Source organism: Takifugu rubripes, chromosome 22, assembly GCF_901000725.2.
Source record: "Takifugu rubripes chromosome 22, fTakRub1.2, whole genome shotgun sequence".
NCBI classification, from domain to species: Eukaryota; Metazoa; Chordata; class Actinopteri; order Tetraodontiformes; family Tetraodontidae; genus Takifugu; species Takifugu rubripes.
The window spans coordinates 4,743,956-4,766,732 of NC_042306.1; the positions used below are offsets into that span (position 1 = coordinate 4,743,956).

The 22,777-nt window shown below is 40.1% G+C and overlaps 3 protein-coding genes across 7 annotated transcripts; 2 read left to right on the plus strand and 1 right to left on the minus strand.

The window, feature by feature from the left end:
* The first annotated feature begins 2,299 nt into the window (after positions 1 to 2,299).
* On the plus strand, positions 2,300 to 13,128 carry lrrcc1 (leucine rich repeat and coiled-coil centrosomal protein 1). 5 transcript variants are annotated; one of them, XM_029831098.1, is made up of 20 exons: positions 2,300 to 2,397; positions 2,519 to 2,686; positions 2,848 to 3,053; positions 3,208 to 3,273; positions 3,353 to 3,520; positions 3,950 to 4,116; positions 4,471 to 4,686; positions 5,017 to 5,255; positions 5,671 to 5,845; positions 6,473 to 6,621; positions 8,334 to 8,538; positions 8,776 to 8,915; positions 9,574 to 9,775; positions 10,315 to 10,500; positions 10,681 to 10,855; positions 11,289 to 11,452; positions 11,541 to 11,749; positions 12,014 to 12,151; positions 12,312 to 12,447; positions 12,844 to 13,128. In XM_029831098.1, exons 2-20 carry the CDS (start codon positions 2,643 to 2,645, stop codon positions 12,952 to 12,954), a joined length of 3,096 nt encoding a protein of 1,031 aa, XP_029686958.1. In that variant the 5' UTR covers positions 2,300 to 2,397; positions 2,519 to 2,642; the 3' UTR covers positions 12,955 to 13,128. The 5 variants fall into 5 exon arrangements, with proteins under 5 accessions (XP_029686958.1, XP_029686957.1, XP_003975450.2 ...); XM_029831099.1 differs by having other exon boundaries at positions 2,313 to 2,397; positions 2,531 to 2,686; XM_029831097.1 differs by having other exon boundaries at positions 2,300 to 2,686.
* A 120-nt stretch (positions 13,129 to 13,248) lies between these two features.
* e2f5 (E2F transcription factor 5) lies at positions 13,249 to 18,594 on the plus strand. The gene is made up of 8 exons (XM_011616206.2): positions 13,249 to 13,594; positions 14,771 to 14,880; positions 15,080 to 15,241; positions 15,621 to 15,729; positions 16,175 to 16,499; positions 17,349 to 17,486; positions 17,657 to 17,695; positions 17,782 to 18,594. The coding sequence occupies exons 1-8, from the start codon at positions 13,466 to 13,468 to the stop codon at positions 17,856 to 17,858; spliced, it is 1,089 nt and encodes a 362-aa protein (XP_011614508.1). The 5' UTR covers positions 13,249 to 13,465; the 3' UTR covers positions 17,859 to 18,594.
* Positions 18,595 to 19,958: 1,364 nt separating this feature from the next.
* On the minus strand, positions 19,959 to 21,972 carry ackr4a (atypical chemokine receptor 4a). Its single transcript, XM_029831666.1, has 2 exons — positions 21,904 to 21,972; positions 19,959 to 21,159 (listed from the first exon to the last, which is right to left on the minus strand). Exon 2 carries the CDS (start codon positions 21,142 to 21,144, stop codon positions 20,041 to 20,043), a length of 1,104 nt encoding a protein of 367 aa, XP_029687526.1. The 5' UTR covers positions 21,145 to 21,159; positions 21,904 to 21,972; the 3' UTR covers positions 19,959 to 20,040.
* Between the last annotated feature and the right edge of the window lie 805 nt (positions 21,973 to 22,777).

Below are 22,777 nucleotides of genomic sequence, written 5' to 3' on the forward strand. Positions count from 1 at the left end.
ACTCAGACTCCTCAAAGTACAAATTACGCATCTAGAATTGAATTCTGAACAAGCATTCACATTTTTATGATATATCTTTAATATTTCAAATAGTTATATATACAGTATATACATATATATACAGTATATACTGTATATATATACACACACACACAAGACAGATGTAAAAATAAAGTTGTAGCATGAGTGAGAAAGTATAAATGCTCACTTGCAGTTTAAATAAATAAATACAGCATCCTCTTCCTCTGTAATTTGGTTCTGTGGGTAGTCATCATTTTTTAAGTGTCCTTGACAATAACCCCCTCTGAGAGATAAGTGGTGTTCTACCTGTTGTAATTCAGCCAGTTTTTAGCACTAGATCATCATTTCTACAGGTTGGATGGCCCTTGGCTCCATGTGAAGGAGGCTCCATCACTGTTGGCTCGCAGGCAAGTGCAATGATCATTTATCTGTCCCCTCCAATGTGGACAATGTTCAGTTCAGGTGCAGCCGAATCAATCACTCTTCCATACATGCTGCAAGAATTCAGAGTGTAATGGGGTCGGGATCTTTAGAATGCATTTCGTCACTTCAGTGATGCGCAATTATAGCTTATGTTGATAATGTCAGACCTTTTATGAATAATATCTGAAGGGAAATTATGTTAAAAGCAGCCATTTGTACTCAAGGTCAAGCTTCATTTAAACATATGCTATCTTGTGGCGAGGGCTCCAGTAACAATGCTTCAAAACTGACCTTTGAATGAGTTCTAAGAGATGTAAACGTGAAATTTATGATAAGACACCTACAGCAATATAAATTGAGGTTTTTTTAGTTGTTACACTTCACTACAATTTTACACATCACGTAGAATAAATCATAAAGGTATGAGCAGAGAGCCAGACAGGAGGTATCATAAATGCAGACAGCTATGACGAGAGCTGGAGAGATGAGCCAGAAAGAATTGTAAACACTGTAATCTGTGAAATCCGTGCAGCCTGCACATGGAATAATTGTGTTTGCACATTTGCATAAATGTAGTCTGCCTGCTGCACCATATTTAGTTTATGAACACTAGTAAACTTTCACAGCTGAACTTAAGAAAATTAAGCACCCCTGAAAGACATTTATTTTTTCCTGTTCAGGACAATCGACATTTAAACAGGATAAAATTGAGCTGACGATTAGGCCTTAAATTTTTAGCTGCAGCTGCTGTTTTGTTAACATGACATAACATTTGTTTGTTTTTTTTTTACTCGAGAAAAATTGGAGCTTTAAAAAAAGGATATGTATGCATCTCATCTGTAAATGCCTTTTTTTGGATCAAGTTGAATTGCAATTTCTACCTCCTAATCTTTTTTCATGATTTTTTTAAAAAGTAGACTCTGCCAACTCCCACATCGATGATGGAGTGGGTTTCTTTCTTGCCCGCCCCCTCATATGTGAAAATATATAACCCCTCATCTACCTCTGTAATCAAGGCTGCCTGGGAGGGTGACCTGCTGTTGGCCTTCCATGGCACGCTAAGGTGCTGCTTTTAATATAACCCATACAAGCTCATCTTGTGCTCGTCTCATGGTTATAGTTCAAGGTACTGTACAGGATTCATTTCTGTACAGCCTGTCTGTCAGACATCTACCCCAGTGTTGCTGGTAGCTGATAAATACCACAAATATCAAAAAGTCTATATATTTACAGTAATATTTGACATGTTAGATATTCTTACTTTTATTTCCTCTTTTCTATTCATCATTGTGTCTTATGGATGTGATATCTTGATTAAATTACAAAAACTGAATTAATTGAGATTATAGGTTTTATGTTAAGGGGTGGTCCCTTGTAACCTTTATCAAATTGCTTTCTGCTGTCAGTCTTTATGCACCAAATCCCTCTTCTTTCTTTCCTACTAAATCCCTTCTTCTTTCCCTTCAAATAATCTTGTTTCTTGTTTTTTTTCCCATTTCTCTTCAATATGTATTTACTTGTTTATTATTTTATGCTTGTAGGTTCTGTATGTATACATTTTTTCATGATTTTTCATTTCTGTATGCACTATTAAAATCTGAGTTTGTGGTTTGTGATTAACTCAACGTGGTGGTTCAGATTGATGCTGTATTATATCTTAACCAGTTTATAACTAGTAATTCTATAGTTTGTATTTTTGAATAGGACCAATTAAAAACATAACATGCAAAACGAAATGGTGTAATTTCTGGGTTTGTTTGTTTGTTTGTTTGTATGTATGTATGTATGTATGTATGTATGTATGTATGTATGAAAAACAGAGGAACTTGAGATTTACCGGAAGTCGTCTGTGAACAACGTCACTTAAACAGGAAGTTCAGCCTCTCGAGCGGTTAGTTTAACTATACCGAAGAAAAATAATGTTTAAATTTTCTTCGGCTCTAAGAAATGATGGTATGGGAATTGTTCATTGTTTTCTTTTTGTAAATTTAAATTCTACACTTTCTTCTAAAATACTTGTGGTCGGTCGCTAGCATGATTCGCAAACAAACTTTTCCCGTGTGGCTAATTCCAGGCTAATTCTCAGAACAGTGAAATGACACGGAGACAGCGGCATATAACGTCGTTGTGTTAGAATATGGGCTTCATTGCTGCCTAGGAAGCCCCGATAAATAACGCGACGTAAACTGGGCGTCGTTATGGGAGACAAGGAGCTGAGTCTTATTGACAAGAAAATAACAAGGTAATATTAAAGTGAACCAACCTGTTCCGTGTTGTGGGTAAGCTTCCAAGACATAAAGGGGGGTGTTGTTATTTTGTTTCTAACTAATTCAAAGTCAAAACACGAACCTTTCAGATTTAGTATTAAACGACTGTTGGTTGATCCTTTTGCTCTCTGTCCAGTTTGCTCGAGGTCGCCCTGAGTCCCACTGTAACATCTCTCAATTTGCACTGCAATCACATCCCAAGAATTGAGGGCTTGACTTCGGCTTGGCACCTGCGGCACTTAGACCTCTCCTCGAATAAAATCTCCCAGATTGAGGGTTTAAGTACTCTGACTTCACTGAGGACTTTAAATTTATCTTGCAACCTAATAACTAAAGTTGAAGGTGAGTCTTTAGTCAGCACGGATGGCAAGTGTTTTGGATTTTATGGTGTCTCACAAGCAATAACTCTTAATTAAATAGTAATAGTCTTGCCTGGGTCCCTACTGTCATTGTTCTATGATCCATAACATTTATTTGTGTTTCCTCACTAACTCAGGATTGAATGGCCTTGTCAACCTATCAAGATTAAACTTGTCCTACAATCAGATAAACAACATTACTGGTGAGCTAAATTACAGATGAAAGATGGGGGGGGGGTTAAAAAAAGCAACGAAAAGTGACGTGCTGTTGCTGTTGATAAGGCTTGTTGCATCTTCATGGACGTGAGTACAAGCTGAAGCACATCAGTCTCCAAGGCAACCACCTGGATAGCATTGATCACCTTCTTCAGTGCCTGCCGGGATTGCAAAGTTTACGAGAGGTTATTCTGAGCCAATATGACAGCGATAACCCTGTTTGCAGGTTATCAGGTATGAACTTGAACTTCCTACATTTAGTCAGAGTATAAAAATACAGAGTTTTGGACAATCAACTCTATGTGCAATTGTAATCAGTGTACTTGATTATCGTGAACCAAAATCATTAGGTTTTATTATCATAGCATGTGTTCAAATTCCTTGCGAGCTTACTTAAAACAACACTGAAAAAACCAGCACTCCTTACCACCTTTGCTGTCAGAATACATAATATGCAGCGCTACCACCTCATTATGGGAGTCAATAACATCTATAGGAATCAAAAAGCAAACAGGAGGAGGTCTTCGTATAAATTTAACTTCAAATATCGTCACACTCGGTGTGAGTGGAATGCAGCTTATGTACTAATGACCTGACAAATTGAGTTATTGGACATCTGCACAGATCTCCAGGCTTTTTAATTTACTGTATGTCTTGTGCCAGGTTACCGGGAGATTGTTATGCAGTCCTTGCCACAGATCTCTGCTCTGGATGATTTGGACCGACTGGGAAATCCATCTCATCAAGGTCTATTGAGTCCCTGTGATGTCCCCGGTTTAGACGACTATGTGGACCTCCTGCTATCCTCAGATACTAGTCACACTGAAGTGGTATTTTTTATTTATTGTTTTTTATCTAATCATTTTAAGTGACTCAGACATTTTGATCACCATTAATGAGCTTCTTGGCAATTACATTTTCAAAATATCACACCATTTTTGTTTTATTTTAATTTGTTCCAGTCATTATGTCACAGAAAAATTATTATTTCTTAAAGTGGATTGTCAGCATGTTTAGAATTTATTCATTATTAATATCATTTGCTTTTGTTTTTAACCTGCAGTATTTCTATAATCGGAAATGTATTTTTGTGCAGCAGTGGCAACAAACCCATGTGGCCACCGCCACTCCCACGGTACTCCCATTGTAGGAAAAAAGAAAGGTAATTTAAGTTTCATTTGCAGGTCAAAGGGGATGGCTGTCTCAAAAATCCCCACATCAACAACATGCTGACCCGTTTTAATCAGCCAAATGTCACTGAAGCAGTTGATAATGCAGTCAAACAACGAGAGCACCAGAGCTTCCAGCCCTTTTGTTCCAGTTTTACCAATCCAGCAGTCCCTGTTAATGAAGAACGCATAAAAAAACTGGAGCAACGGGTGTCCCAGCTCATCAAGAAGGTACATAGTTAAGATTGCTCACAGGTTTTAATTAGTTATATTAAGGTTTTCATATTGTATTTCACATTTTTATTAATCTTTGTAATCATCGATGCATTTTAAACTGCTAATACACAATTGCAGCAAGTTAAGATGGGTGAACTAAAAGCATGGGAAAACTGTAAAATGCTCATAAACAACTGTAATATTCCACTGCAAAACAGGCTCCCTGGTACAAAGTAATAGCCTAAAGCACCATATAGTTTATTCAGTTCTTATTTACATTTTAATACGGTATTCAGTTCACTCCCAGGAATTTCTTTTGTGAATATTTCTGTTTTGTTCACACAGGCCCCTGCAGATGACACATCTAGTAGCTGTACTCATGCTGTGGTGAAAGGACGGAGAGCCAAGAGGGATACAGATCGCACGTCGGAGAGTGAGTGTGACAGCGGGAAGGAAAATCGAAGACGCTCCAGGATCCATAAACACCCTAACAGCATCTCATCTAAAGTATCCCTCAAGGAAACCAAGGACCGGAGGTCAGACAGGTATTTCTGTACCTGTACGTGGCTACCGGTACTTGAAAAGTACGGTATATACTTTTTTACTGTGAGATGAGTCTAGTAAAAACTATTAAGCTCCTACACATTTCTATGTTACAAATTACGGTACACTTGTCAGCTCTCCACCGTGATTAATTACAATCCTTCTATGGTTTCCACCCACAACTTTCTTCATCAGCTACCAGTGAGATGCTGTAATTTTGCTTAGTAAGGCCCTTTACATGTCTTAATCAAAGGCAAAGTAATTTGTATTAAGTATAAGTAGTTGAGTATTAACCTCACAATATAATTCAAAGTTTGTAGAACTTTGCCTACATTTAAAAACAGAATTGCTCATTTTAACCTCTGTTCAGCCATACATTACCAGAAGGGCTATTTCTAAACAATGTAAGCTCTAATTTAGTATTTGTGTTTCTGTTTTTTTTCCCCCTCTTCATAGTGATTCAGAGAATCACAAACAGAGAAATTCAAAGGTGCCCATTGGAGCCCAGGGAAAAGCTAGTGGTGCAGGGTCTGTGAAGACAGCACAACCCACGAGGAGGGCCCCTTTCAGATCTACAAAAACCTCTGTTGATGTGAAAACCAAGTCCACTGAGAATGAGGAAACCTACAGGGTACTTCAGACTGTATAGGTCATCTGCCAACTAAATGGCAGCATAGATATTTAAAAAATTGATGTACTATGGAAAAGGTTACGTCTCTGTCTCATAGTAGTATACATAGAAGTATAAATTTTCTCTGCCTGTGATACAGTATTGTTATTCATGTGCCTTTTATTACACAAATCTATTATCAAGGACAAAGTCACGTTATTCATAATGATTTTTTTAGTTGGTTTGAAATAATTTGCTGCCAGCCTAAATTTAATAACATACATGGAAGTAACAGAAATTAAGAACACCCATGACTCCTCCATTTGTTAGGCAATTAAAAAGAGATTAGAGTAAACAAACAACCTATTCTATTATACAGATGCCATATTGAATCTTTCTAATGGTTATATTCATTTTTAACGGTTTTCAGATCTTGTATTCAAACATCTATTTACTTGTCTCAATTTATGGTGTTCATGTGACTTTATAGATTCGTTTTATCATATTGAAGTGGGACTGCTGAAGCTGCAATTGGGCTCTGAATTTTATTTGTTTTTCCACAAGAACCTTTTATAGTTTTATTTTAACCATATTCAAAGGAACTCAATTCTTTCTTTCATTTTTTGTTTTCATGTGTATCTGACTCAGACTATCGTTGAAGAGCGGGATCAGGAAAAAGAGAGGCGTTGGAAGGCTGAGCAAGCTGTGAGAACATTGACAGAGGAGCTGAAATGTTTGCAGACAAGGATGGATGAAGAAAAAGATATCCAAAATGTTGCCCTTCATGCCACTGACAGGTAAGAGGAAAGGATTGATTGACAAGGTGACGAGCAAAACAAGTGGTTTTGAAAGTAGATATCATAATAAATCCCTTGTGGATCTTATTATCTTACTGTTATCTTACTATTAAATGGGCTGTCAACCAGTGTTGTCTCCTGAAAGCAGGCTTTGCTCATCTATCTGGAGTACCAAGTCCACCATTAAAGACCCTGTAGCTTCTTGTGAAATTTGGCCTATCAAATCAATCTTTATTTATATAGCGTCTGTCACAACAAAAATTGTCTCTAGGTGCTTTACAGCTTGCCTGACCCCCAATTAGCAAAAGTGGCAAAGGAAAAGCTCCACTTTAATAAGAAGAAACCTTGAGCAGGACCAGGCTCATGGCTGGGCAGAGAGGGAGGAGAAGGGGGAGGACAGGTAGAAGCGAGAATAGGTAGAGATCAGGGAAATACATTAATTACAACAAGCTGTCAATGTAAGAGTTGAGTGGGTCAGAGGTCGGCAGGTCAGTGCACAGCTATGAAGTTGATGATACCTGTAGATGGATACAGAGAGAGGCAGAGGAGGGGGAGAGAAGCAGAAAAACTACACAAGAAAATGTATTAATGACATCATCCCTGACCTATAAGAGGAGAGGCCATGAATGGGTGACAGAAGCCTGGCAGGTGATCATGTTTCTGTACCGCTGCACCCCCAGTCTATAGCAGCATATCTAAGTTGTTAACCTAATAATTAGACGACCCTGAGCCTATACATACAATTATTAGTTTAACTAGAATAATAACTGGAACTACAGAATTACCCTACTATAAGCTTTTTCAAAGAGGAAGGTTTTAAGTCTAATCTTACAAGTAAGAGGGAGTCAGCCTCCCATACCTGGACGGAGAGCTGGTTCCACAACATTTGGGCCTGATAGCTAAATGCCCAGCCCCCAATTCTACTTTTAGAGATTCTAGGGGCCACCTCAATGCACCACAATGTGCCTTCAGTGAACTTACAGCACAACAGTTTAGTATGGATAGATCTCACCTGTGGGCACCTGCTGGTATTTCAATTACAGTGGCTTTAATCATCTGTGATTAAAATAGTCTTATCCGTCCTACACACACACGACTGCTGGCCTGTGAGTGATGAACATTTGTGTGGATGTGCAGACTGAGGTTTTTGTCCATTTGTTCTCTCAACTCAAACTGCATCGATAAATCTGCATAATGGGTCCAATTAGAGAGCGCTGACAAGCATATGTCAGCCGTATGACATGAATTAGTCTTACCTGTCACTTTGTAATGCTGCTGAGAACAGGCGTTACTATTGACTGTCTCAGTCATCACAAGAGATCGTACCGAACTTATTAGTAGCAAAAACATGAAGGGAATTACTGCAGGTGCTTATTTAGTGATTACGTATTCTCAGTTTTTGTCATGCACCAGTCAGTCTCTTGACCAGGAGCTTCTTTGTAAAAAAAAAAAAAACAAACATCTAATCTCAAGGGACAAAATGGTGAAATTAAGGTTAACTAAAAATATACACAATTAATTTCTACCATTTATCTTCTATGTCCTCATGTTTTCTTTATAGTTTTATGATTCCAAAGTAAACTACCACTTACCACAACACATCATTGGTAGTGTGGTTTAGAAATGTAGTTTTTGCAAATAATAGAAATAGACATTGTACTTTTTACTCCTGCCATTTTTTTATACTGTTGCCATATGGTGGTCTTTTTCAGGCTGAAAGAACTATTGTTGAAGGAGCGCTCGGAGCGCTCCAACCTGCATATTCGTGTTGAAGAGCTGGAGGGGAGGTGTCAGTCCCTCACCCAGCAGCTGGATCAGGCCTGCAGCAAAGAGGAACAACACAAGGGCACAATGCGAAGGCTGGAGGAAAGAATCTCCCAAGGAGATGCAATCAGGTCTCGCCAGCAGGATGAGGAGGTGCTGTGGCTGATTTATTATGCTTCAGTTCAATGTGTAAATAAAAAAAGCAGAGGAGGGTTCATTGCGTACAAATATAAAACATTCACTGGCATGTAATCTCGTGCAGAGTGAATAAACATAGATAAAAGATTCAGGATTCTGGTAAATACAGATAAAAGATTCACTGTTCTGGTTCATTCAGCTCTGGAAGTAAATATCAATAGCAGACGTGAAATGTGTCCTGACTTCACGCAGTCAAGGCGCCACCAGGAGCTTGAGAACAAGGCAGCAGCTCTGAAGAGGGAGTTGGATATCCACAGATTCTCAGTCCAGCAATATAAAGACAAACTCCAACAGATGCATGAACTGCTGGTCTCCAGAGAAGAAGAACACAGGTATACCCTTTCTGAGCGTTTACCTATCAGTGTTCCAAAGTGAATTGGCTTTAAAAGCAGATTTGGATGGAATAATTAGAATTTTTACCTTGTCACTGTGTGCAAAAATGCAATTCCAAGCCTGTATAAAGTTAGTAAATGGCATCATTTGAAGTATGACATCGTCTTGTGTTCCTTCCCTGCCAGTGCAGCGCCAGTGTTGAAAGAAAGGGCAAAATGGAATTGAGCACCACAGATTATAGAAAATAAATGTTTGATTTGATAGTCTTGTATTAAACTTTCACAGATGATAAAAAAAATCATCATCTATGAAAGGGCCTTATTAAATCATGAAGTAATTGGAACAGATGAAGTAAGGAGAGGAGAACCCAGTTCTATGTCTTTGTTAGCTATTGTTTCAACAAAGACATTGGGGAAAATCCTATTCAATTGTTATTTTCAAGTGGTTGGTCCTTTTGAAACCTGTCACAATTAAATTAAAGATGGAAATATTATTTCTTTTGTGGCTTAATGACTTAATGACAGCCAAGTGTCAACAGCTTTTGAAGAAGGGCACAGCCTAACTCTTGGGCTTGATACCCTTAGTTGGTAAATCAGTAGCTTTTTAAGCATGTAAAAAGGAAAATCCATGGTTATGGGTTCATTTCTCTTTTAACAGAAAACAGTTGGGTGTGCGGTTACAGCCTGGCGGGGCTGATTTTCTTGATGCGGTTGCAAAAGAAGTTGCATCTGCGGAACGGAGACATGCCCAGAGGGAGGCAGAGCTGCAGGAGAAAGTGGCTGAAGGCAGAAAACAGTACGCTGCTTTAGAGGACGAGTTCCGCATGGCACTCACCATCGAGGCTGCTCGCTTCTCCGAGGTCTGCTATAATGAGCACATCTGCCATACAGATGAACTTTAATCACTCCAGTCTTGTCCTGTATTATACTCTGCATTCTTCACATAGATGATCGCTTTGTGTAGCACAAAGGGAAACGATTAAACTGTAAATTAACTCAACCTGGTTACCTTTTTTTCAGCTTGATGGTCAAAGCTGAGATTGAATTAGCGTTATTACTGTGGACTATGACAGGTGATTACCATAGGAAAGACACTGCACAAAAGACTGGATTTGATTGAGTTCATCTGTACTCTTATTATGGATATTATTCAGCCTCTGAACAAAATCTAATCTCATCCTGATTGCTTCTCCATAGACAGGTTCCGACCACTTGGTTTTATTTATTTTTCGTTCAAACCTTCCTCCTGTAAAACTCTTCGGGGTGTTTTTTTTTTTTACTTTTAAACCCTCCAACCATTTCTGTCTGACCATAAATGTGCTTTATTTGATAAAGACTTCAAGCCAGGCGGTTCTTTAGATGCTTGACTTCTCTGCCTCGTCCTCTTAATGGTGTTAAGGTGAAAGAGACTTGCGATCGATTGACGTCTGAGCTGCAGGACCTCAAAGGAGTCCTCATCCATTCTCAGCAGAAGGAGAAGAAATCTGGCTCTCTGGTGCAGGAACTCACCACCATGGTCAAAGAACAGAAGAAGCACATTTCAGAGCTTATCAAATGCAAAAAAGAAGCTGTGACTGCCCTGAAGGTATAGTACAGGTGAAAAAGATTGTAAAGAAAAAAAGATAGATTCCTTAAAATATAATCATTTTCCCAGAATAAACATTTCTGAGACACCTTTGAGACAAAATGACTGGATTCAGCTGCTTTTTATTCACTGCTCGTATGAGGTGGTAATTGAGTATAGTGTTGTTTGTTCCTCTGCCAGAGACGTCTGCTCTCCCTGGAAGCAGAAGTGGAGCAGGACCGGCGCCTCAGCCTGCAGCTGGAGTTACTCCGGAAAGAAAAAGCACAACTTTTATCAAAGCTTACAGCTCAAGAGTCGGTGTTGGATGGCCTGAAGGAGGAGAGGAAACTCTGGAGCCAGGAGCTCGCCCAGCAAGGTGGGAGACTGGAAGAAGTGAATCAGTGTTAGACAATCTGAACAGCAAGAATTAGTTTCAGTGTAGAATATGTCTTGGTAAAGTCACTGACAGCTTAACAGCATTTTGGAACTTTTATTGTACAGGCACCATCTAGGAGATGGTATGGAATTGTGTCAATGATGGGGTGCTGGTCATTTGAGGGGGGCAAGTAAACAGTGCCTAGTGCTCATTTTGAGAAACAAGTCAGACAAATTAATTCTTTTTCTTTATCCATGACTGTACATAATCATGGGTACGATGCTTTTCAAATTAATATCTGAATGGTTGAGTATATTTTAGCCACTAAAGCATTATAATCCAGGTTTATTCAGAATTTCTGGAACACTAAATTATTAATATGTAATAGTGTTGTAAATTAATTAGTATTTTGATATATATTCATGTGTATTAGGAGTGTCCCTGGCTCAGGATCGTGGACGTCTGGAGGCAAGGATAGAGGTGTTGAGCACCGAGTTGGAGGATCAAAAGAAACAGAATGAGAGAAACACTGATGCCCTTAAAATCAAAAGCAAAATTGTTGATGATCAGACGGAAACTATCCGTAAACTCAAAGAGGTAAATATTCAAACTGTAACCTCCCCTTTTTATTTACTTTTAGTCTCACAAAAAAGTCTGTCTTGTTTAAAAACTTTCATCGGCCAAGGCTTTGCAAGAACGTGATGATCAAATTCGCAAGATAGCCGAGGAAGCAGCTCAGGCCCAGAAGAAGCTCCAACAGCAGCTGGAGGACCAGAAAGCTCAGCAGGCTGAGCTGAGGGCGCAGTGGGATCACCTGAGTCTACGCAAGGAGGATCTGAAACAGCAGCTGGAAGACATGCATGCAGAGCTGGAGGAAGTGAAAAGGGCTTACAGGTAAGTCCTTTGCCCTGTAGATGAAATGTCAGATTCATACAGATTTAATGTCATTTTTTCAGACTACTAAACTGGCTAATTAATCCAAATCATCCACGTGCATTCATGCATCTAAAATCTCTGAAGTATATTTGGCATCATCCTATTGTGTAAAAAAATCTGAATAATGTAAGGTCCAAAATACAGCCAAGTCTTAGTTATTGCTTATGTTTCATTACCTTGTGGTTGCTTTTTAAGTAGGTGTTTATTTTCTTTGTGTAACAGGGATTCCAGTAAAAAGTGGCAGGAGAAGGCAGACCTGCTCACCCTGCTGGAGAGTCAGGTGAAGCGCATGAAAGAGAACTTTGATGAAAAGGAGCATCGGCTTCTGGAGGAAAGACACAAAGCAACAGAAGCGCATAAGTATGATACAGACTCACATGGAATTATCCCTCCTCTTCCTCCAAAATGATATAAATACAGATCCCACCACAACAAAATTGAGAAATCTTTTAAAATCTCAATAAAACAATAACTTTCTTGATCAATATAATATTAGGTATATTTTCTGCTTTTCTTGAAGAGCTGCAGTAGAAAGGTTGCGTTCTGTGGATGATGCATTTCATCAGCAGCTGGAATCGGTTCAGGCTGCGCATCAGGCCGACCTGCTTCAACTGGCAAAGCAGAAACAGGAAGAGATTGAACGAGCTAATCACAAGGTGACCTTTTTACATTTTTACAGTTCAGTTCTCCTTCCAAGTCAAGAGACAGATTAGCTGCATATATTTGCCAAAAATAAACAAAAAACCTAATATGTGTGTGGACAGATTAATTTAAGTGACATTTCAAATAAACCAATAAACATTGTCAATTTTTAAATGACTCATAAAATCAACTGTTTTGATTGTGTAATGTATCTGTAATTAATTGTTTTACATTTTTATGTGGTAAATCATTGTCTTTAGGACACCTATTTCTTGTTGAACATGGTCCATTTTAATTCATGTTAACAATACATTTTAAACGCTAAATTCATTTAATCTGAATATTTTGTTTCTGGGAACCATGAATGTGTCTTTTTCTGTAGTTCATACAAAGTTTGTGTGTTTTTCTAGGTGATTGAAGTGGAGGAGGAGATGCGTCAACTACTTGAAGAGACGCAAAACAGCAAGAAAATTATGGAAGAGAAAATGAAACGTCTCACAAATGTACTAAAAGACTTTTAACAGCAGAAATATGCCTTTACGTGAATGACAATGTATACCCTTATTATCTCTACGTCATTGTTCTTAAAAAGATCAAGTTATTATTTGCTGTAGCATGTACATTTTCATTTCAGCCCATTTCTTTTTATTTAAAAATAAGGAATAAATAGAAAAATAAAGACTTTAGGGACACTGGAGATAAGAAGGCAGTTCCAATCAGATGGTATAAAGTATACAAGATAATGAGTCAATTTAATATCTTACATTCATATGAAACATTTGTCGGGGTTTAAATGGGCGTGGTCACTGTTTAATAGAGGCGGGGCTTCTTTACCGGGGAGGGCACGAGCCGGACAAGGGTTGCCGTGGTAACTTGACTAAACGCAATGTTGATTTAACAAACTCTTTAAAATAAGTACCGTAGTCACAACTACGGACTGGCTGGAGTAACCGACGCGTTATGAAGAATGTGTAGAAGAAATGCTTATTCGTAGTTAAACACAGACTTTCCAGGGGAATAAAGAGGTAGAAGATGGATTTTGGGACACCGGTGACTCTACGCGCAGCACCGAGTCGGCACGAGAAAAGTTTGGGGGTCCTCACCATGAAGTTCGTCCGTCTGCTTCAACAAGCCGAGGATGGCGTCCTGGATTTAAAAGTGGTCAGTGAAACGGCCCCTATTGTGGGGTTTTGCTGCTTTCTCGGTATTTAGTGGTGTTCTTTACTGCCACTCTGCCCCAGAGCCGCTGTGAACAAAGGGCTGTCAGTCACAAATGCGCCCAGTCAGGTGCATTGATTTGTGGTACAGGTGGACTAGCTTAGCCGCCATTAGCCCGTCCGTGGTGTAGCTGCGTCTTTAGCAGGATAAACTTATATTTTTGAAGCTTCTCTAGTTTTGTAGAACAGATGTGAAGTTATCTATTTGATGTCGGTGTTTAGAAACATAATTTATTGGTACATAAGGTTGAGGTTCTCTTTGAACGAACGCTGGTAAACTTTGTATATTTACAATTAATAAACTTGCTAAGCTTGAGCCGTAAGGATGATTAATATATCCATATATTTACATATATATATATTATATTGTGTGTTCATGGCATCGTGTTTAGGTCAAATTACCGATATGATTATCAAAGTTCGACTTTTCTAGTGTTTGCCGCATTTGTGTTATTAAATACGTTTACAAAACTAGGGATCCTTCCATTAAGAACTTGTAAATATAATATAACCTATGTTATTAAATGAATTTAAGGCGTTTCCCTTACTTCCTTTGATACTTCAAATAAGACGTTTGTGCTGATTTAAATTTCTGCCACTTTATAATTTGGCCATCTGACAATGTGGACTTGATATTTTTGAATAGAGGAATTTTTTTGGTCATTTCTACCAAATGTATATTAAATTTTGCACAGAAGTAACAAGCAATAAGAAAACTTGAGATTCAAAGCGGGCCAAAGAATAATTATGAAATAATAAAAACAGTTATTTCTTACCATCTAGTCTTAATTTTAAGATACTTGAGACACGTCTTTGCCAGATCTAACTAAACTTTAGTTACTAAAGTATCCAATCCTCCTGTCTTTTTTATTTCCCTCTCCTCTCAGGTGTCTAGCGTGATGTTGACACAGCAAACTCCGACCCTCTTCTCCCCCTTCATTCTTTGGCATTGTATAACTGTCTATCCCCCGCCGTTAAAGGCACCCAAACCTGAATTTGGTGTTTCTAATGGCAGCTTTTTTGCCATGTACTAATGAGGAATTCAGTTTGTGCATGGGCACGTGTCTTGTCATTTTGATTGTCAGATTAAGACCCTTTATAGAAATGTTTAACTTTGCAGGCTGCAAGCAGTTTGGCAGTGGGGCAGAAGAGGAGGATCTATGACATTACCAACGTGTTAGAAGGAGTGGGATTGATTGAGAAGAAGAACAAGAACATAATCCAGTGGAGGTTTGGCAGTTTTTATGACGTTTTATTTTTCTTTAAGTGATTTTGATCTACCATTTAAAGTAGCCTCAGTTTAAGCCTTTGGCTCAGCTGTCGTTTGGTATCAGCATCAAATTTACTGTACCATGTACATTTTACAACCTAGTACAAGCTGTTCTTACATGTAACCTGTTGTGTGACTTTTGTCATTCTTTATCATCAGAGGGGAGAACTCACACAACCGAACCCGGGAGGTGATGGAGCAAGTGCAGCATTTAAAGGCCCAAAACTCTGAACTGGAGGCCCGGGAGAAAGAGCTGGACAACCAGAAGGCTTGGCTGGAGGAGAACATCAAGTTCCTCAGCCATGATCCTAACAGCACCACATATCCTTTAATGTTGCTAAAAACAAGATTGAAATTAGTGTTTTTTTCCCCCTGTTTTAGTATAATAATGAAAACCTTGCAATGAGATATTACCTGCATTATGTAGTTTTAAGTGTGCTTCATCCTTGCAGTTTTTAATTTTTTGTTTTGAGGGTGAATCATGAATTTGAGAGTGAAAACACTCCCAACTTGGACCTAGAAGTCCCAGTTTCTTACTGTACAGAGAACACAGCCAAAGGATTATGTATAATTGCTATTTGTGGAGGTCATATCACAACCAGGCTACTCTTGACACAAAGCCGACATTCTTGTTTTACTGGTTTTCCTTCATTCTTATCTTTAATGCTATCCCATGTTTTCCTGAATTCTGCTTCGGCACTTACAGATTTGTGACGCATGAAGACATTTGCAATGCTTTCAGAGGTGAAACTCTCTTAGCTGTACTGGCTCCTGCTGGAACCCAGCTGGAAGTACCTTTACCAGAAAAGGTCCGTGATGGATTCTTAAGAACAGTATATATAAATGAGAATATACAGATACAAGCACCTATTCATAAAACACAAAATTGCTCACCTAAATGTGTTAATGATGAAACTAAGTCAAGAAACAGAGATCGTTTTGATGTGATTTAGTTTAGCATGTTAATAGGGATTAATAGAGAGTTTTAAAAATATCTTGAGGTGAGTTATTTAAGTAGGTACATATTGAATAATAATAAATTAGTTTTCAGGTTGCAGGGGAGATTGTGGTGAAGGTCATCTAGCGGAGAACCAAATGAGCACCACATGTGCCCTAGCTTCAGAACAGACCATTGCCTGTTGCACATTTGCAGCTCTTCACAAGCAGTCGATCCATTTTTAGGCCTGTGATGCTTTAATGTCTTGCAAAACTGTGCAGGTGGCGGTAAATCTATCTCTACATTGATGTTTTTAGGGTCAGAGCGGTCAGAAGAAGTACCAGGTGAACCTGCGCAGCCACTTTTCTCCCATCCAGGTCCTGCTCATCAACAGGGATTCGGACTCTTCAGTGCCAGTGGTCTTCCCTGTGCCACCTACTGAGATCATCTGTCCAACTCCACCCAGTACTCCTGCTAGCCTGCAGAGGTTCCCTCTCTCATCATCTGGTCACTCCACCTCCACTTCCACCTCCATGTCCTCCTACTGGAGCCAGGACTCTCTCTGCTCAGACCACCAGATGGTGCTACCAGAGCATGATGACCTGCTGACTCCTTCATCCACCCCTCCAGATGCACAGACCGGTAAAGATGGGGGCTTTTCCTCTGTTTAACCAGTATTACTTCCTTTGATAATGATAAGAGTTATTGTTGTTTTTTAACATTTTGTGTTTATATTTTTAAAATAATATCTCTATATTATCTCATCAGTGCCCAAAAATAACGAGAGGACATCAGTTGCTTTTCTTAGCCCTTAGAAGCAACAACAACCTTCAGTCTTCCTGAGTATATTGTCACAGACAATGGGCACAGCCATATTTAGGTTTCTCCACAAGCATCTGATTGGGTTCAAGTCAGGTCTCTGGCTGAGCCACATTTAGGGACGTCCACAGAGTGAAGGACCTTCAGCCCACAACTTTTGCCCCATTCAGGTTTCCATCATCTCTGACCAGTCTTCTTGTTTAAGCTGCTGACAAACGCCCCCACGAAAATGTGCTGCCACCACTTTGCTTTGCTGATGAGCAGGTTTCCTCCAGTAATAATGCTGAGTCTTAGGACCTTCCGTCTCTTCCCTTTCTGAATGACGGAGGCCGCTGGGCTCTTGGAAACCTTGCCTGTGGCAGAATTTTTGTAGCCATCCTCTGATCTGTTCCTCAATACATTCTTCTCTCTGAGGTGTGGAGACAGTTTGTTGGGGTTTTAATCAGACCGCTGGGTCAAACACACGGAACGGACTAACGTTTAGCGGATGCTGATGGTTCTGCTTTCTGTTAAAAATGTTGCTGAATCTTAAAACACCTATTTATTCAAGGAGTGTTGCACCCCGTAACCTTCAGCCTTCTTGAGTATATTGTCACAGACAATAAAGGCAGCCGTTTACCTCTGTAAATGGGACTTTAACGATCAGCCTTCTTTCGTTTACATTCCCGGCAGAATACGAAAGTCAGGGTGTTGCATTGTCGGAGCAGCTGCAGGTGGACCTGGCAGGTCCAGAGTTCCAGTCTGAATTGGACATGAGCAGCTTTCTGAGGCTCAACTCTGCAGGAGACCATTTGAAGGAAGACCAAGAGGGTGAGCTGCCCGTGCAACCTGCTGCTAGTTTCTCTAGACTGCACCGATGGTTTCTGAGCTCTAAAACTGCATTTGCGACTGAAATATTTTTCCTGCCCTCTTTTGTATATTTTCAACGGAGTCACTTTGTTGTAGCTCAGAGTTCCGAACATGTTGTTTTTGATCTTTAGGTCCCGTTGACCTGATTGAAGAACTAATGTCCACAGATTGTGAGAACCTGAAAATCTATTTCAGTCATTTATTTCTTCATTTTCTCTAAATTACATCTTGATCACCCGTTTCCCTCCTTACACAGGTATAGACTACAGCTTCAACTTAGATGACAACGAGGGAGTGTGTGACCTGTTTGACGTACAAATCCTCAACTACTGACGCCTGAAGATACTCCAAAGACTGCCCCCTTTTTTATTTGGAGAAGTACAAAGTTTACTTATAAAAAGGCTGATAACCTCTCAGAAACAACACAAACCAACATCTGCCTGTTTTCTTTGGCCTTTAGCCCTCAGCCGATGCTAAACTGAGACAATGAAACTGCTCATTTATCTGCATTTTTGCATCTTTACATTATCTATGTATGCTGCGGATGACTTTCTGTTGAGCTTTTGTTTATTTATTGGTAAAATGGCTGACACATTCCAGAGCAAAGAGGAGTTGGAATAATCCAGACAGTCTCTTTTCTCCAACTGCACTTTCACACATATACGCCGTTGTATTTTTCCACACGAGGTGGAAACGTAGAACTGAAGCCATCAGCAGTTATTTTGGTGTCAGCGCTTTTACTTTAGCTGACACACAGTTCAGTATTGGCTTCTCTCTAACTTTTATACAGGGTTTTGGAATCTAGTTCAGAGTAAAGAAGCAAGGTTCATTGCATTGAATGAATATTTTTCAAAAAAAAAAAAAAAGGAATTTCATTGTTATGCTTTAGAAAATGAACCATCGTATTTAAGAAGTTGGTTACGTTTCTCTCCTGAGATGGTGAACTTTGCTTTCTAAATTATTTGGATACTGCCATTTTAGGCCTCTTTGGAGCATTTTGTTAGCGAGAATTTATTTTGAATTCTGAATCACTAAAATGTTTACTAAAATTAAGAAAGACATTTAATTTTTTTTCTCCAAAAAAGCACATTTTGAATCCCCCCCAATTGTGTTTTGTTTTTAAATGAATTAGCCATATTTCTTTTTGAAATGTCGGATGTTAAGATCATAATGTTTTTTTTGTACCTTTTATAGTTTTGATTTGTCTGCAAGACATCATGTTTTGTTGTTTATTTGCACATCAGTTTTTTTTTTAAATAAATTGATTTACTCTGAACATGCATGTTTTTCTTTAATGGAAAACAAGGACCACAGCTTGTGAATTTCTTCCCTTGATCATGATTTTAATCCATGTTTTGCTCCAATACCACACGATAATCTCCACGTGAGACGGCACCTGGACCTGAACGAGAACGCCAGCGTCGCTCCAGGAAACCACCTGATGCTTAAAACAGGTTCAAACCTTTGCGATAGAACATTTGGATTGTGGTTGATTGAATATTCATCTGTTGAGCCTTTTTTCTTTCCGAAGGCCTGTTAAAATGATCAACATCAGTTCAGGCTGTAACAGTAACTTTCATAAGTGTCATCCAAACATCATCCTCGTAAACAACACATACTGTAGATAGTTGTTTTCTCCATCTGAGGAGCAGCTTTCACCTTATGTGTTGAGGGAACTCTGCTTTTCCCTCAAGGAAGGAAAATTCCTCCCTTGAATGTTCAATTGGAGAGAAAATAAAGGTTGCCAGAAGCAGCATGATTAAGTCCACATGGGTTAAACTGAAAATGATAACACAATCTCTTCGTCCTGGCATACAATTCTTTTTTTTGTTGTTTTGTACATTCTCCTCATGCCTGTGTGAGTTGTTTCTGGTCCCCTGCCCAAAATGAAGCACAGTGTGAAGCGATCATTCAAGTGTAGTAAAAAAGACTTTATTTTTAAAATATCTTTATATTTACAACATTTTTATGCAGATCCAAAATTTTAACCAGATTCAGAATGTTTTCAGTTATGGTACAATTAAAATTCTTTCTTTCTTCATGTTTGGCAGCTGTGTCGGATGTCCCTACACTTCAGTGTGGATAAACACAACATCCAAATGTAATCACATAAAGCATCCTGCAGATTTGCTGCTAGAGTTGTGTTTGTTAAACATTCTGCTCGGATTCAACTACCAGAAGATGGGTGACGCTCCGAACTGAGCCAAAGTGCAGCTGGTCTAAATCCTTTCTCTTTATGTTGGAACTATACAAAAAAAAATACTGAAAATTTCATTTGAAGAACAAACCGTTCCTCTGGCTACTTACTTCCTGGATCTGTGTCACATGGTTTTAGGTGACAAATCCAGTCTTACAGCAACAACAAACCTTGTCCATCCCTCCCTCCCTCCCTCCCTCCATCCCCCCATCCATCCATCCATCCATCCATCCATCCATCCATCCATCCATCCCTCCATCCCTCCATCCATCCATCCATCCATCCATCCATCCATCCATCCACATTTTGTGTGGAAACTCAGACTGAGAAGGTGTCTGTCTCCTGAGACCCATTGTGGCTGTTAAATGACATTTCCATCCCTTCCTCCTCTGCAGGGTTTGGCCTCCTCTTTCTTCTCTTCTGGCCCAGCTGCTTGACCACTTTCACCATTTGCTGCTTGAAGGAGGCTCCGACGAAGGCATAGAGGATGGGGTTGAGGCAGCAGTGACACAGGGCCAAGCTCTCAGTCACCTGAGCAGCCTGATCCAATACTTTACTGGTCCCACAGTGGGTCACTAAGGTGTAGACGGAGTCCATGGCCCTGTAGACTTTCAGCACGTTATAAGGCAGTTGAGTCACCACAAACACCCCCACCACGGTCAGCAGCACCCTTAGAACCTTCCACTTCTTGCTCCTGCTCTCAACAGGAAGGCCTCTCAGGGCCTGGCCCATTTTCCAGTAAGAGATGACCATAACCAAGAGGGGAATCAGGAATCCCAGCAGCACTTCCATTATCTCCAGGCCAGCTTTCCCACCACTATACATCGATGGAGGGTAAACTGCCAAGCAGACACTCCTGTTGGAGGCCCATCTGACCTCTGATAGGATTAAATCAGGAAGGCCGAGGATGAACGCCAACGCCCAGACAACGAAGCACACCTTCCAGCAGTGTCTCCTGGTGAACACCCTCTGCAGCAGCTGCCCTCGGCTCTCGCCCCGCATCCTGGCTACAGCCAGGTGGCGATCCACGCTGATGCAGGCCAGCAGCAGCATGCAGCAGGTGAAGTTGACTGTGTAGCAGGATGAGACAATCTTGCACACCACTGCACCGAGCTCCCAGCCTCTTGCCGCGTCAGCGGCCCAGAAAGGCAGCGTGAAGAGCAGCAGCAGGTCGGCCACTGCCAGGTGGGTCAGAAAAGCATCCGTCATGGTTTTGAGGCGTTTGAGGTAGGCATACACGGCCACAACTACGGCGTTACCGGCCAGTCCTACAATCACACACACGGTATATATGACGGGGAGGAAGAGGGCTGCAAAGGAGCGGACCTCTGCCTTCTCGCAGATGGTAGGGTAGTCGTCATAGGTGAAGTTGATGCTGATGTTGTCGTGGTAATAGTAGTCCAGCTCCTCTGAGACATCCATGATTATTAGGAAACACTGTGGAGGACATTTTACATTGACTTATTATGAATTTTTAATATTTTCTCTTTGTTTCCACAACAATACAGGCTAATGCGAACGTAAGAATTTTAGCATTCCATTATTTTGATTAAAAGTTGTATAAACCAAACACGGATCTGACATGAAATAACAAAAACAACAAAGCATTAAAAAAAAGATTCAACAACATGGCCCACTAATTGTTTCCAGATCACAGAATGTAGCAAGCAGTGATAAAATCTGTTGCTGTTCACATTCTTTTCCAGATCTTTAACTGTGGTGCTGTTGGACCTTTTAAGTCTCAGTGAGCCTCTCTGTGGTAAACCAGAGAGGACAAAGGTCAGGTCATTAAATTATTTGAAAGGGAAACTTTTTTTATGAAAATGAACTGAAAATAAATAGAACTGAACTGCCGGTTTTAATTTCAGGTTGTGTAAAGCGCTCCCAGCTGAACAGCAGACGGCCCAGATCTTTAAATCAGCAGTTTAATCATGTTCTTAGTCATATCCTCTCATCTGACCACCGGACGTGTCTGAGACAACGCTTTCTTTTTCCAGCAGCTGGTGAAACTGCTCAACAAAAGCTGCTGGGGTGCTGTCACTACTACCTAATGAACTAAATCTTTCAGAGATTAACACTCCAAAACCAGGTTCAGTAAAGGATTAAAGAATTCTTGTGAATATGAACACATAAACAATGCTGCAAGTTTGGACTTGAGGAAGCATGAGGAAGAGTTCTTACCGTCTCCTCTGCAGCCAAATCCAGAAATCAAAGGTTTGCTGTATGGAGAGAGGAGGAGAGAGGGAAGGACAGTGAGAAATGGGAGGGACAGAGGGAAGGAGAGAGAGGAAGGGTGAGACTGAAGGAGATAGGGAGAGCAGGAAGGAAAGAGTGGGATGGAAGGAAAGAGGGTAGGAGAGGAAGGGATGGAAGGAGAGAGGAGAAAGAGGGAAGGAGAGAGTGATAGGAATAGAGGGATGTTGATAGAGGGAAATAGGCAGAGAGGTGCAAGGAGAGAGTGGATTGGAAATACGGTATGAATCAGAAGGAGAGAGGGAAGGAGAGAGAGGGATGAAAGGGTTGGATAAGGAAGGAGAAAAGGAAAGGGACAGAGAGAGAGAGATGGAGAGAAGGAGGGACAGGTAAGGAGAGGGAGGGATGGATGGGGACAATCATAGAAGAGACAGAAGGAGAGGAGTGAGAAGGACGGCAGGAGGGATTTTTCTCTAGAAAACATGAGACTCAATGGGACTAAAGACCTCAGAGGTTTCATGATCCATCCATCCATCCATCCATCCATCCATCCATCCATCCATCCATCCATCCATCCATCCATCCATCCATCCATCCATCCATCCATCCATCCATCCATCCATCCATCCATTCATCTTAGTGTCCTGAAGTATATCAACATACAGTCAGGGTTTGGGCAGCTTTTATAAAGTACACCATCATTGAGAAAACATGTTCTATTCCCTTCTGGTTGCCTGAACTTCATCAAGTCCTCCTTCTAAATGAAAGGCTTAAGTGTTCCTCCTTTGGCTGATGGACTAATATGGCTAAAAAGCTCAACCAGAGATCTTTGACTGAACCCAAACCGACATGTGTAACAAAG